Source organism: Neomonachus schauinslandi, chromosome 14 (genome assembly GCF_002201575.2).
Source record: "Neomonachus schauinslandi chromosome 14, ASM220157v2, whole genome shotgun sequence".
Lineage (NCBI taxonomy): Eukaryota > Metazoa > Chordata > Mammalia > Carnivora > Phocidae > Neomonachus > Neomonachus schauinslandi.
In genome coordinates, this window is record NC_058416.1 from 75,778,906 (window position 1) to 75,796,096 (window position 17,191).

At 47.5% G+C, this 17,191-nt stretch overlaps 1 protein-coding gene across 3 annotated transcripts in view; it reads left to right on the top strand.

The window, feature by feature from the left end:
- The window catches only part of ANKRD13A (ankyrin repeat domain 13A), a 40,066-nt gene extending 24,047 nt beyond the window's left edge, over positions 1–16,019 (top strand). For 2 of the 3 annotated variants that reach the window (XM_021703447.1, XM_021703449.1), the window contains exons 6-15: positions 831–1,020; positions 4,809–4,875; positions 6,247–6,328; positions 7,193–7,254; positions 7,967–8,100; positions 8,607–8,764; positions 9,816–9,929; positions 11,397–11,557; positions 13,296–13,363; positions 13,983–16,019. In XM_021703447.1, coding sequence (XP_021559122.1) covers positions 831–1,020; positions 4,809–4,875; positions 6,247–6,328; positions 7,193–7,254; positions 7,967–8,100; positions 8,607–8,764; positions 9,816–9,929; positions 11,397–11,557; positions 13,296–13,363; positions 13,983–14,178 — 1,232 coding nt within the window. In that variant the 3' untranslated portion in view covers positions 14,179–16,019. The remainder of the gene's footprint in view (positions 1–830; positions 1,021–4,808; positions 4,876–6,246; positions 6,329–7,192; positions 7,255–7,966; positions 8,101–8,606; positions 8,765–9,815; positions 9,930–11,396; positions 11,558–13,295; positions 13,364–13,982) is intronic. The other variant, XM_021703448.1, reaches the window with a different exon arrangement.
- Positions 16,020–17,191: the final 1,172 nt, after the last annotated feature.

Below are 17,191 nucleotides of genomic sequence, written 5' to 3' on the forward strand. Positions count from 1 at the left end.
TGGTTGTACTAATATTAGTCGGATTCACACTTACCATATAGTTTAATATGGTCCTTTCCCCCTGTGAGGCCTAATAGTTTAGAGCAAGAGTCTGGAGGAGTTTTCAGTTCTGTTCCAGATTCTACAAGAAGAAACTTCTGGAGAGGTTTGTGCCTTGATTAACCAGGAGGAGAAGTGTCTCTGGTCATCTGCCTCTGGGCCTTGCAGAGGCATGGAGAGCTTTTGAGTGTAGGGGAAGTAGAGGCTGTCGGAGCTATTGGCCTGAGTGTTTTTACCTCAGAACACACTGAGCTGGGAGAGTCTGCAGTTCCTGAACTTTATTTCTTTTTTGGATAGTTCTCTTAATTCTTTTGCCTGTTTCATTTACTTACCACCCAACACTGTTACCCTTTTGACATGTGTCTGTCCCACATTCCTGAGCGTTGAGTTTGAGACTCTGTCTTGTATCTCCTTATATTCCCTCCATAAGCAGGCGTGATCCTCCAAATGGAGGGTGAGAAAAATGGTATTGCCAGCCCAGCATTGTGCGTAAACAGTTTACAGTAATTATATAAACCATATATTTTAAAAAGTACACAGATGTATTGCCAATGAAGAAGGCAAATTGTTTTAAATGCCTGCAACTCTGGGGAAGATGGCCTTTGGGCTGTGGAAACTGGCCAGATAATCCCCATGTAAGTAGGTAGTCAATAATCAATAGTCTTTAGGTTTTATCTGATAGCACTTGGGGGGGGGAAATGTGAAAGATGATGCATTTTAACTTTTGAGGCTTCCTTGTTTTTGTGTCTTCCTTGCGTGGCGCTTAGTTATGCTCTTGTTTCCATTAACAGACAACCGGGCGGAGCTGATGGAAGTCAACCACGATGACAGAGTGGTCACCACTGAGCACTTTGACCTTTCCCAGGAAATGGAGCGCCTCACTCTGGACTTGATGAAGCCAAAAGGCAGGGAAGTTGAGAGGCGGCTCACAAGCCCAGTCATTAACACCAGCCTCGATACTAAAAATATTGCTTTTGAAAGGTACGCATTTAGGTTCTGCATTTTAACGTCTAATCACTTTACTGCCATCTTTAGTGGCACGTAGATATGAATTGGAAATTACGGGTGGATTGGGATTTTTCTAATGTGGCATAATAAACAGTAGTGGGTTTTAACGTTGCTTTCTGTTCTAACCAAGTAGAAGACATAGCTGACATCCTCTTTCATAGATCATTTTTATAGCATATTGGTTATGTCTTGGAGAAATGTCTTCATATTCTTTTCCTTTCTATTGGATTTTATTTGAATTTTTTGTTTTGATGTTTGGGGATCCACAAGATTCCCTAGTCCCAAACCATGGAGCTTTGAGTTTCTGGAAGCTAGAATTGACCCAGTATTGATTGTGGTTGTACTAATATTAGTCGGATTCACACTTACCATATAGTTTAATGTGGTCCTTTCCCCCTGTGAGGCCTAATAGTTTAGAGCAAGAGTCTGGAGGAGTTTTCAGTTCTATTCCAGATTCTACAAGAAGAAACTTCTGGAGAGGTTTGTGCCTTGGTTAACCAGGAGGAGAAGTGTCTCTGGTCATCTGCCTCTGGGCCTTGCAGAGGCATGGAGAGCTTTGGAGTGTAGGGGAAGTAGAGGCTGTCGGAGCTATTGGCCTGAGTGTTTTTACCTCAGGACACACTGAGCTGAGGCAGTCTGCAAGAGCCCTGAGTGTTTGCCTAGGATGTCACATCCAGCTCTCTGTAAACCAAAGCAGCATAACCTGAGCTAACGTGGATACATATTATCCTGGATTTAGGCTTTCTTTACTCTTAATGAATATACTGACTTTCCTCTCTCTCTGTTTTCTTTGTTTCTATAAAATTAGTTCTTAAGACTGAGAATTTTCTGTTGAGTCAAACGTAGGACTGAAGTGCCCTTTTCTTCTAATTTAGATAGAGCAGTGGAATTAGGACATCTGTTAGTAGCAGAAGAGAAAACCCAAATACCAGTCAGTGTGGTGTCCTGATACTGCTGCTGCTTGGATAGTGGTACCCCTGTGAGGCAGGGTCAGTCCCCCATCGCCAGCCTTGCCAGCTGATGGCTGTCTACCAGGGACTCTCTGTGGCTTTACCTGGGAGGGTCTTGGGAAGACCCCTGAAGCTTGGCACATGCCTCTGCAGACAGGGAGAGCACCTTCAGCTAGGTCTCTGTTGCTAAAGCTGGGAATAGAGGAGCCTGCCGTCACCGCTGCGGCCCAGCTGTGGAGACAGGGGTGGGAAGAACTGAGTGCCACTGGCAGGGCCGCTGAATGACTGTGTGGCTTTGGGGAGGTGGCTCGGTCTCTCCGGGTTCCCGTGTCCTTGAAAGAAACAAAGGAATGAATCTCGAGATGACGTTGCTAAAGTCCCCACGACCCTAAGATGTCATGAGAAGAGCTGCTATTCCCTGATTCATTGGCAGAGTTGCTCGAGTCAGTGTTCTTAAGTGTAACTTACAAAAGGGCACGCCAATTGCTGGCGGCTGCCCTGCGGAGGATAGATGGTATGTGATGGCACGTTCCATTTGTACGGAGGACTAAGGTGTATTTGGTATTCGTATGGCCACGAGGTCTTCAGAAGGTTCAAGCTAGCCTCCTTTTGCAACTGGCAGTGGGTCTCAGAGACAGGGTTTCTGGTAGACAGCTGCTTTTTATGGTGGTGCTCGGAATTAGCTTTGCAGTCCGTGAGTTTCTTGTGCATCAAGCAAGGATTGAGCCACTTGAGTGGTAGCAAAGGTGGGCACGCGTCCTTCCTGCTGGAGGTGGGAGTGTGTATTTGATTGAATCGGGAAGGTGTGCTCTCTTGTGATAGTCGTTCTCGCCCATCTCTTTGATCTGTTACGGAGAGCCTGAGGCTTGCTTCTTGCAGGAGTTTTCGGCCTGCCAGTGTGTACCCTCTGGCTGCAGTCTGGGTTTGTCCCTTCTCTGAAAGATTAGGCTCTGCCAGCCTGAAACAGAACATTCCCTGCCACCCTCAGAGCCTTTCTCCGAGTGGCTCAGCAGCCTCCAGGCCACAGCGCTGGCCCAGTGGCTCCTGGTGTGGCAGTCTCGGCGGACACGGGCAGAGGTAAAAATGGCAAGAGGGGGAGCTGGTGTCCTCCTGTCATTTTCAAATGCCTCTGCATGTGATGTTAATCAAGGGCCAAGGAGTTATTAGAATTTTGGTTTTAAATTAGGTCGCTGAATTTAATCAGCAAGCTGTCAGAGCGGGGCTGGAAAGGGGGGTGCAGCAGCTAGGGTTGCCAGCTGAGCAGATGCAGAGCAGTGAGCTGCATGGCGGTCTCCAGGGAGAGCCGCGCAGCTCCGTCTCCCCAGCAGGCCCGCAGGATGAAGGAGAGCAGACGGAGTCATCCTTTGGTACCTCGGAAGACTGTGTGCCAGAAAACAGTTCCCTCCCAGGCCAAAATATCAAGTGACTTGGTGAAAGACAAGGAACTGAGGACTGAATCTGTTAACTAAAAGGACTCTCTCGATTTTCAATTATTGATGATTCAAAGGGGACTCTGGTTTATGAATCGGTGGGGACCCTAACCGCTTGCCCCCTGGATTTCGGGTTTGTTTCTGAAATGTGAAGTGGAGATAGCTAGCATCTGGTGTAATCCCTTTAGGGTTTCTCTCTCTCTCCCTCCATGGGTCATGCTGCCTAATTGTGGACGACTAATCAGAAAGGTAAAGTTCTGGTCCCTCCTTTCTCTGATGGGCTGTAACATACACATAAAACCCTGCATACCCCATATGGACTAATGAAGCTGTCTGGAAACATGAGATGCAAATGACCTGTATCTTCTCTGTGGGTTGGCTAACCTTCCAGTTCCCAGAGCTTCCTGTGTGATGCCCTACTTCCCTCTGGGGTCAGGGCAGAAGGCAAGCTGTTGTTCTCTGTGGGGCCAAGTGCAGCAGTCACAGCGGAGCTAGGATGTGATGTCCTAGACAAAAGGGCAGACCAGGCTGGTCAGGGCTCCCCTGTGAGTGGTGGTATTTCCCAGGGTGAGCTGCTTTGAAAATGAACCAGAGCCTCTTGGCCGCTCTGGGCTCTAAATGCATTTCTTCCCAGAAGTACGCTGAGTGGAACACCTGGGTTTTCAGGCACTTTACCAACGCCGTAGCAGCCACCGCAGTGCTGGTTTACTTTAAAAGCAGTTCCACAGACCTGGAATGAATGCCTGGGCTGAAAAACTGCTTTTAACATAAGAACATCCTTTCCTCTGCTGCACCAGACCTGATAAAACATGTGACTCCCAAGCCGTTTTGCAGGCATTAATGGCTTCTCCAAGTGGCTTGCCACAGTGATGAGTTCCTTCCCCACCCGCTCTCTCCTGAGGAGCAGGACGGTCTGTGCCTCGTTGTTCTAAGAATTCCTCGACTGAGATGCGGCCGCTCATGGGGACAGAGCCACTGACGTCCATGCCCACAGTTACAATGATCCAGATAAATGCTCTGACCCAGATGCCACCTCGGGGCGAGCCCTTGGACGCTGGTTCTCTTCACTCGTGTCTTTAGGACAGCTGTCCAGTGAATGTCACCACCTTTGTTGCCGCCCTGTGCTGGCGGTTTTTGTACAGAAGCCAAGAACGGAAGCTTTCTATGCCAGGGGTGAGGCCAGTTGATTAATAACTGTGGGAGGGGGTGGGGATCCTTAAGCCATCTGTCACCAAGAGCATCGTTTTGTGGACAATAGGACCATAATCATCAAGTGTCCTTCACCACCTTAAGCTGGGGGAAATAAACTATAAAGGCTGCAGGGATAAATCTGAATGGCATATTGTACATGTAGAAATTTGTGGTGTTCACTTTTTATCAGAACTAAATCCGGATTCTGGGGCTGGAGGACAGATAAAGCAGAAGTTGTTAATGGTTACGAAGCAAAGGTAAAAGGAAACTCTTAAAATAAGATTTAATATAGCTATTTAGCTTCTATGCAAATGAGGAGTCTGTTCAGATTTTTTCATGCCTCTGTGCCATGGAGATGCTCTGGGGAATAAAGTACTGCTTAGCGTCTCTCACTTGGATTTGTATCTTATCTGACGTTCAGAAAATAGAATAGCACGTCCCGAGGAGGCCCCTACGTATGCCAAAGAGAAACAGTGGTGTAGAGAAGTGAGTCCAGGTGCCAGTCGTCCCCATAGCAGTGACTGTTCCTTTAATTCTTTAAGGAGGAAAAGAAAGGATTAGACTCAAACCTGCATGTCGATCTTTTTTATAACCTGAGTGGGTTTAAAGAAAAAAAAAAGTAAAGTAGCTTTAATGAGCCTCCATTTTCATAGTCAGCCTAATTGTAACCAGCGGCTTGACAGCCCACTCGCATGACGTCAGTGCATTAAGAATACAGTTGTCAGAGTGGAGACAGCTGTCAGTCGGGTCCTCTGGCGTCTTGTCAGCTGGAGCTTCTGCTTGCTGGCTTTTCCATAGCCCTGCAGGCCAGCAGGGATTGCTGGCTCCTGATGCCGGAGCCAGGCACCGCAGGATCCTCTGGTGACCTCTGAGTGGGCAAAGACACTTACATCATGCTCCGCGGGACGCATTTAGACACAGTCGCTGCAGTGCTGTGTGGGTTTCCTCGAGTCTCTGATCGTGGGGAATCCACGTATGGCACATACAGTTAATTCTGCTTACCGTGAGATTCGATCTTCCAGACCCCCACATTCCTCAGGCGGCCTTGAGAACAGAGCCCTGACTCTGGTGGTGAGAATAATTTTTTGTCCGTAGATGGCATAGCTTTTTAAATAGTGACTTGCTGGTTTCCTCTAAGTCTTACACGGGTATAGAGAACCTTGTGTTCATTCTGTTTTCCTTCTGCCCAGCAGATGGCTGTCTAAGTCCTGTTATAAGATCAGCACAGATCAGTACAGAAGCCCACGATGCAGCTTTGGGATAGGAATAGCACGATAGGATAGCACGATAGGAATCCAGCTGGGAGACCTAAATATCAGGACCTTTGTTTGAGGGTATTTAGCAACACAAAGGGCAGGCGGGAAGATGCAGCCATCCCTTTTCACTCCTCGGTATTTAAAACTGTCAGAGATGCAAATTAACTGCTGATGCATTTCTAAGTTGATAGCTTGTGTATTTTCTCTCAAGGATCCTAATGATTGTCAACCATTTCTCATTTTTATTTTGCTGCAATTTTCTTTTTTTTCTTTCTTTTTGTTTTTTGGCTTCAGCATTCTTGCTCTTGCTATGCTTATTTTTTGAGTTTTGATTCCCTGTGTCACTGTTTTCTTTTGCACACATCTCTCAAGGTTTACACAGTAAACAATGTGAGTGTGATAACCAAAATCCGGACAGAACATCTGACCGAGGAAGAAAAAAAGCGATATAAAGGTAATCCTTGCTCTTTTGTTTAGCCTAGAAAGAGAGACACTTTGTTGGCTTCGTTAAGTTTGGGGGTGAATGTGGTCAGGTCAGGCTCATCCTAATCCTAACTTCCTTTTTACAAAAATGTCCTTAGTCTGGCCCATTCTTGAAGGTGTTACCCATAGTTGGCTTCAAGTGGAATTAAAGCCATGCAGGAGGGGTTTGTTTTTGTCTTCTGAAGAACAGTTGCTGGATCTGACCAAAAAGGTAGATAAGGGTATTGGAGACTAGTTCTCGCTGGAATGAGCGATTCAGTCCAAACTCGCACCATGAAAGATCTGGACAGAACCTGGGCTCTGAGCCCACACACTGCCAATACGTGGTGGTTATATCTCAGCCCCACCAGTGGCCAGTTGTGTGGCCTTAAGTTACCTACCCTCTGTGGCTCAGGTTCGCCAGCAGTGAAATGGCAATGCTCGGGAGGATGGGATGAGTTGCCGCATGCTAACTAACCTTTGGTAGCTTCCCACAGAGTGCGGCAAGCATGTGGTCATTGCTGGCCACCTCCACCACCACCACCGCTGTTACTAGGACTCCGTTTTGGCAGATGAGGACTCTGTGGCCCCCCTAGGCTCACTCCCAAACCCAAACTCTTTCTGCTTTAGTTCTTGTAACTGTTGCTCATCTAGGTTAGAAACCCTAATAAAAAATATCCTATAAGGGTAAATTAGCTGATGGTTATTGTAGATGATTTTACCAGTCTGCCCATAAATGGACTTCCTAATGTAGGTACCTGGGATCCAGAACTTTAAAATAGGATGAGAATCTCTTTCTGAAGTCACAAGTAAGGTATAATGTTAGACATTAAACTTTCCACCTCCCCCTCTGTAGCAGACAGGAACCCACTGGAATCTTTGCTGGGAACTGTGGAACACCAGTTTGGTGCTCAAGGGGTAAGTGGAAGCAGCGAGCTCTCACGTTCCAGAAAGGACATGACTTTTCTGTGCTGTGATGGCATTTACTGAATCTGACCAGGCCTCTGTCTGCAAGGCTGAAGAGCACTCCCAAGCTGAAATCTGAGATACTCTTTTGGAAGAGAAACAGATGAATCTTACAAATAAAGATTTTAGAGGAGGGTCGTGACTATGGAAATCAGGTGCTTTCTCTCTCATCTGTAAACTTAAAAAGGATTCAGGACTTTCTATTTTAACCGAGCACCTTAACATTTTCTTACTTGATCCTTACGAGAACTACGTGGAGTTAGTATAATGGCTGTCAGAGGGTCAGAAAAATAAGATTCCCTTTCCAGTGTCCCGAGCGAGAGCCTGACAGAGCTGGAACATGAACTCCAGGTCTCCCAGATCTTAGGTGCTTTCAGCTCTCTCTTTTTTTCTTTTTTACAGTCAGGAGATAGAAATGCTAAAGAGAGTGGAGAAATGTTTGACCTGGAGAGACCCTTTAGGTTTCCTGTGTCCTTTCCTCACACCTTTGTAGATTTTCTTGTTCTGTACAGTAACTTGGTTAAAGAAAAGGCGGGGGGGGGGGGGGATGACTAGAACTTCCTGACCTGTAGCTGGTTAACACGTCCACCTCAGAGGCTGAGTGCTGTAGGCCTCCACTGCGAGCACCACTTGGCATTTCTGACTGCCCTGAGCTCTGGTTCAGCAGGACCTCACCACGGAACGTGCCTCTGCCAACAACCCCACGGCCATCACGCCTGAGGAGTACTTTAATGAAGAGTTTGATCTGAAGGACCGGGACATTGGAAGGCCGAAAGAGCTGACGATTAGAACGCAAAAGTAAGGGCCTCAGTGGCCACACAGACTCGTTTCAGAAGTTGTGCTGTTTCGTGGGGTCGTGTTGTCATTTTTATGTCCCTTTCCTTTAAACATAATTTGGAAGTTACTTTAGCTGAGAAAAGCAAATAGCAGATTGCCCACTTTCTTCTTAGCCCTTCTCCAAATGGAGTTGAGATGGGATATAAGAATTCCTTGTATTTTTTACTGCCAGCAAGCTTCCGCTGATCCAGTGGCAAGATCCACCAGCTATCAATTCCTTCACGCTTGCTGTCAATTCCGGCTGCTGCAGGGGGAGGTCAGCGTGCAGGGCATTTCTCCTGATGGCCAGATCGCATGGTCATCTGAATTCACGGGTCTAGTCCCTTCCCTGCTCCACATTAAGAGAAGTACAGTGGCTGGGAAGGCTGCAGTAAGGAGGCTAGTGCCGTCTAGCCGGCCGCATAGGAGTTCTTCAGTTTCCCTGTCTGGGGGCAACGGCCTCACTCTTGTCTTGGTCCATCTTGCAGGTTTAAAGCGACGCTGTGGATGTGTGAGGACTTCCCGCTCTCTCTTGTGGAGCAAGTCATTCCCATCATTGACCTCATGGCCCGAACCAGCGCTCATTTTGCACGGCTGAGAGATTTCATCAAACTGGAATTCCCACCCGGATTTCCTGTCAAAATAGGTACTGTCTGCTAAACCACAGGAGCACCTGTAGGTTCTGCCCGTTTCTATGGGTGACAGAATGTGCTTCAGGGCACTGGAACATTTTTTTTTTTTAAGATTTTATTTATTTGAGAGAGAGCAAGAGAGAGCACAAGCGGGGGGCGGGGAGAGGGAGAAGCAGGCTTCCCGCTGAGCAAGGAGCTCGATGTGGGGCTCGATCCCAGGATCCTAGAATCATGACCTGAGCCAAAGGCAGACGCTTAACCTACTGAGCTACCCAGGTGCCCTGGCACTGGAACATTTTAGGCAAAAGTAGCAGATAGTAGATATAATGGAGGAGGTCACAATGATCCTCTAGCTTAATATGGTTTAAAGAAGTGTTGTTGGGGTGCCTGGGTGGCTCAGTCGGTTGAGCGTCTGCCTTTGGCTCAGATCATGATGCCAGGGTCCTGGGATCAATCCCCACATCGGGCTCTCTGCTCAGAGGGGAGCCTGCTTCTCCCTCTCCTCCCCGCTTGTGCTTTCTCTCTCTAGCTCTTACTCTCTCAAATTAATAAATCTATAAAAGAAAAAGAAAGAAGTGCTGTGGTTTTTGGTTCACTTTCCATATCAAAATTAAGAGATCCCCCAATCATCAGTTCTATTTACAAATGGTGCTAACAGATGTAAAAAGGCATAAAAATGTGACACATTCATTGTTTTCATGTCAAACTTAAGCAACAGATTAGATTGTTTTTGAGGAAGACCACTGACACCTTTGATATGTAAGTATGTTTTAGGGCCTGCATGTTTTAGGGAATGCATAATCCCATACACAATACATAGAACTTGTGAGGAATTTAGATTTTGTATAGTTGCATATTTGCAACACATTTTTCAGTGTAGACTTGATCACTTATTCACTGGGATCTAGGAATAGCTGCTTAACCTCTCTGAATCCCAGTTTTCCCATCTGTATATTGGGCAGGATAGTTACGTTAATGTATTTGACATGGTACTAGCACAGTAGGCACTCAGTAAATGGTGGCTATTCTTGTAAAGTTCATTTATAAAAGCTTTTATTTTGTTAGAAATTCCCTTGTTTCATGTCTTAAATGCACGGATTACATTTGGAAATGTTAACGGCTGTAGCACTGCTGAAGAAACTGGATCTCAAAACGTGGAAGGGACCCAGGCTGATTCAGGTAAAAAAAAAAAAAAAGTTGGGCTTTGTGGTTTAAAAACACACACACACACACATATCCAGTTAATATACTAATTATTCAGTTTGACACTGGACTATCTTATGAAGTAGATCTCTGCACTGAATGAAAGAAAATTTTAGATTTTGTTTAGGGTCAGTGTAAAAACAGCCTGTAGAATATGACCCCACTTGTATTAAAAGAAAAATGGCATAGTTTTAAAAACCAACTTTATTGAGGTGTACTGAATATACAATAAAATGCTCTTGCTTTAAGTGCGATAGTTCAGTGCGTTTCGACAAATGTGTGTACCCATGTAACCACCACCACAATCAAGATGTAGAGCATTTCTATCACCCCACAGAATTTCCTCAGGCTCCCTTGCCATCCATCCAAATTATCTTTTGGATGCTACTCTAAGTGGATTATTTACTTACTTTCCCATTACTCCTTGGTAATATATAGAAATATAACTGAATTTTTTTTAGTTGTTTGTTTTACTGTGGTAAAATGCTGTTCTGTATCTTGGACTAGTTGAAGGATACACAGGCATTTATTTGTTTTATTATTATTATTTTTAAAGATTTTATTTATTTGACAGAGAGAGACATAGCGAGAGAGGGAACACAAGCAGGGGGACTGGCAGAGGGAGAAGCAGGCTTCCCACAGAGCAGGGAGCCCGATGTGGGGCTCGATCCCAGGACCCTGGGATCATGACCTGAGCTGAAGTCAGATGCCCAGCGACTGAGCCACCCAGGCGCCCCGTGTTGTATTATTATTTTTTGAGAGAGAGGGAAGGGACAGCATGTATGAGCAGGTAGCAGGGAGGGATAGAGGGAGAGAGAGAATCTCAAGTAGACTCCATGCTGAACACGGAGGCCGACGTAGGGCTCAAGGCAGAACTTGATTCCATGACCCCAAGATCATGACCTGAGCCGAAACCAAGAGCCGGATGCCCAACCGACTGAGCCACCCAGATGCCCCATTTTGTTATCATTTTTATTTTATTTAATTTACAGACATCTTACATACTTTCTTTTACGTGTTTACTGTATTTCATAATAAAAAAGGGAAAAATACAAAGAGACCTTGGTGTGACTGTGTACCTACATCGCATTTCTCAAAAGACATACAAGGAAATACTGGTTACCTCTGGACTTTGGAGATAAGAGAAAGGGTGTAGGGAGAGAGACATCTTTATTTTTTTATGACCATGAGTTAATTTTATTATTAAAAAAACAAAAACAAAAAAACCCCCAAGACCAAAAGAAAAAGGCAGTATTTTGGTACCTTTCTCTGTCAAGGTTATTGGTCCTCAAAATCTCTCACATAGTAGCAAACCTTGATTTTAATCATTTTAATCCTTTTGTTTTTTAATCGAACAAATTTTTATAAATTTTAAATTCTAAGTTTGAAGTGGAAATTTATTTTGCTGATTCCGGCACCGGACTGTTACCTTTTGTGTTTCAGCTTCCCAGGTGGCAAACTTTGAGGTGGATCAGTCTGTATTTGAAATTCCAGACTCTTACCACGTTCAAGATGATGGCAGAAATGTGCACTTACAAGACGAAGATTATGAGATAATGCAGTTTGCCATCCAGCAGAGTTTACTGGAGTCCAGCAGGAGCCAGGTGCACTTGGTGGGAGAGACGGCAGGGCATGGGAGGGTTCAAGTTGTAGCTGACTTGTGAGACTCACTGTACATCACAAGTTGGGCATATTCACAGTGTTTACAGAGATTCTGTTTTCTGCACCTGGTCTTTCGCAAAAGCTTATGTGACACCATGTGCACAGCCCCAGTCAGCATCATTCACAGGAGGTCTCCCAACAGACTTTCCTTCTCCTTAGTTCACCTACGCAGCCCACAATCACGTATATTTTGGAGCAGGCTGTCTGATTTGCCAGTACTGAAATCATAGGTCCACGCTAGCGTACACCATCCTGTTTTTTCTAGAATATTGTCCACGTGTCGGTCGTCTTGTAAGAAGGCATGTGGATTTGAATCCCAGCTTCCTCCCAAAGGAAAACCAGTCACTGTGTTGTGGTTGCTCAGTGTGTGATGAAAATGGTGGTTGATTCTCTGTTAAGTTTGTTTTTTACTCCTGTGTTTTATTCTGTTGGCAAGGGGTGTAGTCCCAAACTGTCAGAGTCTCGAGCTAAGGGTAGAGCTAAGGGTAGGGCAGACCAGGGTAGGAACAGCTGCCCTTGGTCTCCTCAGGTGGTTCTTCCTCCAGGTGTCACCTGCCTGGGACAGTGCAGTGCAGAGCCTGAGCTCCTCCTCCCCCAGCGTCACCTCCTTCCATCCCCGCCCTCCTGTGGCTTCCTGATTCTGCTGGGGTGGGGGCTCTTTCTGTGTCCCCACCTTTTGGTGTCCTGGGCTCTGCTGTTTGTTCCTTGGTTTCTTGTTTCCTTCCATCGCTCATTCAGCACATGTTTGCAGAGTGGGGATTCTTTGGTGAAGCAGCCCCGGCCCCTGCACTCACAGGCCCCCTAAGCTTTGAGAGTGGTACCCACACTCCTGCTCATGGGCTACCAAGCTCAGGTTTTTGGCATTCTGGTTTTGTTCTTGAGACTCTGAGGTTGGACAACGTGCGCCCTTCCCCTCCATTCCCCATCGATCCATTCTTTGTTTTTTTTTTTTAAAGATTTTATTTATTTGAGAAAGAGAGAGTGAGAGAGAGCATGAGAGGGGAGAGGGTCAGAGGGAGAAGCAGACTCCCCACTGAGCGGGGAGCCCGATGTGGGACTCGATCCTGGGACTCCAGGATCACGACCTGAGCTGAAGGCAGTTGCTTAACCAACTGAGCCATCCAGTCGCCCTCGATCCATTCTTTGAACGATTCAGTTTTCTGAAGCTGCTGGGCCAAGGGCCGCACCCAGAGCCAGCATATTTCCTTTGGGAAAAGCCCAGCTCCCGGACCTCATTGTCCCTCCAGTGCGTCTTCCTGCCCCTTCTGTAAGTTAGCTTATTCCCCCCACCCCCGATATCTGCATAAACCTTGCTGACAATAAATTTTGCAAAAGGGAGTGGCCAAAGTCAAAGATGACAAATGTTGAATTATGTATTGTCATCTCGCTTTACAAGAATGACCTCTTGTTCCTTTAAACTTTGCCCAGGGCTGTTTTGGATAGATTCTGTGTCAAGCATGAGAGGCTGTGGCCATTAAGCAGGGTAGTGTACCACATTCTACCTGACATTTAGGTGTCATTTTTGAGATCACCCACGTCCCCATTCATTTTTCATGCGGCGTTATCAGTCACGGACATGGAAACATTTAAAATTTTGTTCTTGCTGCTTTCATCTCCTTATTGGTATGACACCCATTCCTTCCAGCAGGTATTCATGTCCATCATGTTTGTTCTTCGCAGGAGCTTTCAGGACCAGCTTCGAATGGAGGGATCAGCCAGACACATGCCTATGACGCCCAGTATGAGAGGTGACTGGCGTGACTCTTAAGGATGAAACTGAGGCCGACACAGGCACTTAGTGTTGATATGGTTGTTGACTAGTTCACAGGCCATTGCCATTGGCAGACAGGCACCCAGTAAATGCTTTTTCAGTGGTCTGATCTTCTACAAAGAATGTATGCTCACACAGGATCTAGATGTCCTCAGTGGGAAAAGTATATACAATTTTAAGAATGAGGAGGCTTTGGGGAACAGATCCGGAGATGAGTAGATTATCTTTTTAAAGGAGGTGGTAAAGACTGCAAAGATGTGTTTTATGGAGTATTTTCAGGTACTCCAGGCGTCTATGAAAGCCTACTGAAGGAGAAGTTAGGTTTTGCTTTAAAACAGATCCAAATCCTGACCCCATCACCTAGCAGCTGGGTGATCCTGGGCAGCTTTGTTCGCCTGTCTGAGCCTCAGGTTTTTCACGTGTACACAGCACCCGCGTCTCCAGGGTTACAGGGGATTGAATGGCAACGTGCCCGTGGGGCGCGTATAAAGTGCACAGCATGCTGTGCTCTCGGGAGGCAGTTAAATGTAGATGCTGCCGCCGCCCTGATGATACTGGTCATCGGTTTCTTCTTTCTGCCTCTTTTCCCCGCACAGGGCCATCCAGGAGAGCCTCCTCACCAGCTCAGAAGGCCTGGGCCCCGGGGCCTCGAGTGAGACGAGCCGTTTTGATAGCGACTTGCAGCTGGCCATGGAGCTCTCTGCCAAAGAGCTGGAGGAGCGGGAGCTCCGGCTCCGGGAGGAGGAGGAGGAGCTCCAGCAAGTCTTACAGCTGTCTCTCACGGAGAAATAGACCTTCCTGCTCACGGGCTGCACAAAGCAGAGGTTCTGGGCTGCACTCAAGTGCGGCATCGCCAGTGCCCCGGGGCTGAGGGACTGCACCTCGCATGGATGCGGCCCACGGCAGCTGCCCTTCCTTTCCACAGAGGTGCCAGATCAGGGGCTCCCAGGTCCATCCCTGACACACACACCCCCCCCCCCCGGGTAGGGGCTGGGGACCCGCAGGCCCCATCTCCAGGCTAAGGGGAAGACAGCATTGGCACTTTCCATTGGCTGTGTTGGCTTGCAGGTCACATTTTTACTACCAGCTTTAGACAAAAACCCCAATCCCCACAAGTTTGTAGATTAATTTTTATCAAGGAGTGATAACAAAACAAGTTACTGCAGAGTCAGGGTGCTTTTATATATGACAGCAGCAGCCTTTGTAGAGCGTGGTTTATGAGAATTTATGAGACACATCTTCACAGTTCACCAAAGAAATGGATAATCTGTGCCGATCTACTTGTTTGTTTTTACCTTTATACAGGATTTCTAGGACACTATCCCTGCTCCTCCTCCATCTCCACCTTATTCCATCCCTCCCATCCCCAGCCAGAGTTCAAGAGGAGACATATAAACGCTATGTTTTAGATTAGGCTTAACTATTTGCAGCATCACATTAGGATATACAAATGACCACGGATGTTGCCTTAGCCTTAAAAATTACCAGTAGTTTCAAACCACCTCACTCCACGCTGAGGGGTCTGATTTGAATTTCTAAAGGCACTTCCTTTGAGAGCAGGATCCTCTAGGCTAAATCCAAGGCAGCTAATCCTGGCCCCAAAGGAGCAGTGAGGAGAGCCTGAGGCTTGTTCTTGAAGGGGGCAAGCTGGCCAAAACATCGGACAGCACAGAACCAAACCAAGTGTGTTCTGCGCCCTCCCTAGGGACAGACTGCCATGGGGAGGTCAAGGGAGACCCCACTCCAGGCCTAGGCTCACTAGAGAGGAAGGGGTGGCCTTGCAGTTTGGAAGGGAGCTACGAGCGGAACTCGATAGCTCCGCATTCAAAAGGGAAAATGAGGATTCCGCATTGCTTTTTAGAGTTCAAATCAACATCTTTCTGGATAAATATATTTTGTAACAGAATCTTTTTATTATTTTTAAAAGATAGAAAAACAACTACTCCCATCAGTAGCAATACAAGGGTATACATTTTCACCAGATTTTCTCAGGCCTTTTTTGGATACCTTTAGTAGTTTAACCAGTTGATCTGACCCTTCTGTAAAGAAGCACCGCACACCACACAGAAGAACCCCGGGGAGGAGAGCTGAGGGGGCCGCACTCTGGCCTGTCTCTTCGTCCCCACAGGCTGCACTGACATAACCCGGTCACAATGGCCTCCTCAGCTCTGCGTTCGTCTCCCCTCTGCCGCGCTGCTTTCAGGATAGGGGGAGAGACCGGAAACTACGCTGCACTTAGCGTTGCTCTTGGTCACAGAGCCCCGTGCTTTGGATGGCCCACAACCGCCAGCCGTCTCGGTCACGGTCCCACCCGAACTCCTCCCGCGGCGCACACGAGGCCAGGGTACCGCGGCGTCCCGCGGGGTGCAGACACGCAGCCCGGCGTTCTGTTGGCTCCGCGTTCGCCCCGAGCGAGGACGCGTGCTGGGAAGGGCCGCGGTCCGGCCGCATCGCTTACTGGGGTGGATCACAGTAACATCGGTGTTTGCATTCCACGGTCCTGCCTCCTGAGGAAGACGACTCCCTGGCAAGTCAGTTAAAAAGGGCCCTTGTGTCAGTCAGTTGCAGCGTTTTCCATCTATGTGCTCGCTCTCTGAAAATGCCAATAAAGACTGCTTCCCGACAGGGTGCTCGTACAGTAGCCTAGCCAGCCTTTGGGTCTTTTTTCCTTTCCACGTGGTTTCTCCAGTGGCTCAATGTCCCCACACTTCCTGTTTCGTGTGTGACTGGGACAGGGCAGTGCCTCGCGACACTCGGCGTCCGTTTCAAAGGCGACCTGCTCCTCTCAGCCTGCCCACCCAGGGTCGTACAGTCCGCACGCCCGCCCGCTACTCGTTTCACACGGAAACTGAGAGCCGGCCAGCGCTGGGGCTGCCGGGAGACACTGCGGTGGTCCTGCAGGAGGTGGGCTGGCTCTTGTGGAGTCCGGGAAGCCGCGCCAACATCAGGTCGCTCATGGGACTGAAGATGCTCCCCTCTGAGGCTGAAGTGCTCGGTGAGGCTGCTCTTAGAAGGTCAGGTAATAATTTGGGCTTCCAGATTTAGCCTACACCCAATTACGTTGGTATTAAAAAACGGGGGCGTGGGCACCTGGGTGGCTCAGTCGGGTAAGCGGCTGCCTCCGGTCCAGGTCATGATTCCAGGGTCCTGGGACCGAGTCCCTACATCAGGCTCCTTGCTCAGCGGGGAACTTGCTTCTTCCTCTCCCCCTGCCCTAACCCCCTGCTTGTGCTGTTTCTCTCTCAAATGAATAAAATCTTAAAAAAAAAAACCAACACATAAAAACACAAACGGAGGCAGTGACCAGTGAAAAACATTTGGGCTCCAGAAAAGAGGTCTTGGTATTTCCAGGAAGATGTGAAGGAGCTGCTTTGCTTTGGGGGAAAGTAGAAAATACTCTGAGCCAGTGGGGCACTATGAAGAAAACTCCATCGCCTTAGGCCAAGGGACGCAATACCTGTGGATTACTTAATGAAAAAACTAATAGTTTCTTCACCTTTAGGTTCACTAAAGCTTAGGTAGTTCAATACCAGCAGGAAACTGAGCCACTTCTGCATGGAAGACAGTGCCAGAAACTAAGTATAACAAAGTGCTTTAGACATTGTGCTCCACGAGCAAGCTCGACACACCGTATGTAACATGAGGTGTCTGCCTCTCAAGGAAGCAAAGTCTGCTCCACATAATGACCGGAAAGAGACAGACAGACTCACTGTACCCACGGGTTTCCTGCTGAATGCCGAAGACCTCAAGGAAAACGGGCTGCAGGACAGCCGCCTCACGGGAAGATTCGCAGCGCAGTTAAGTG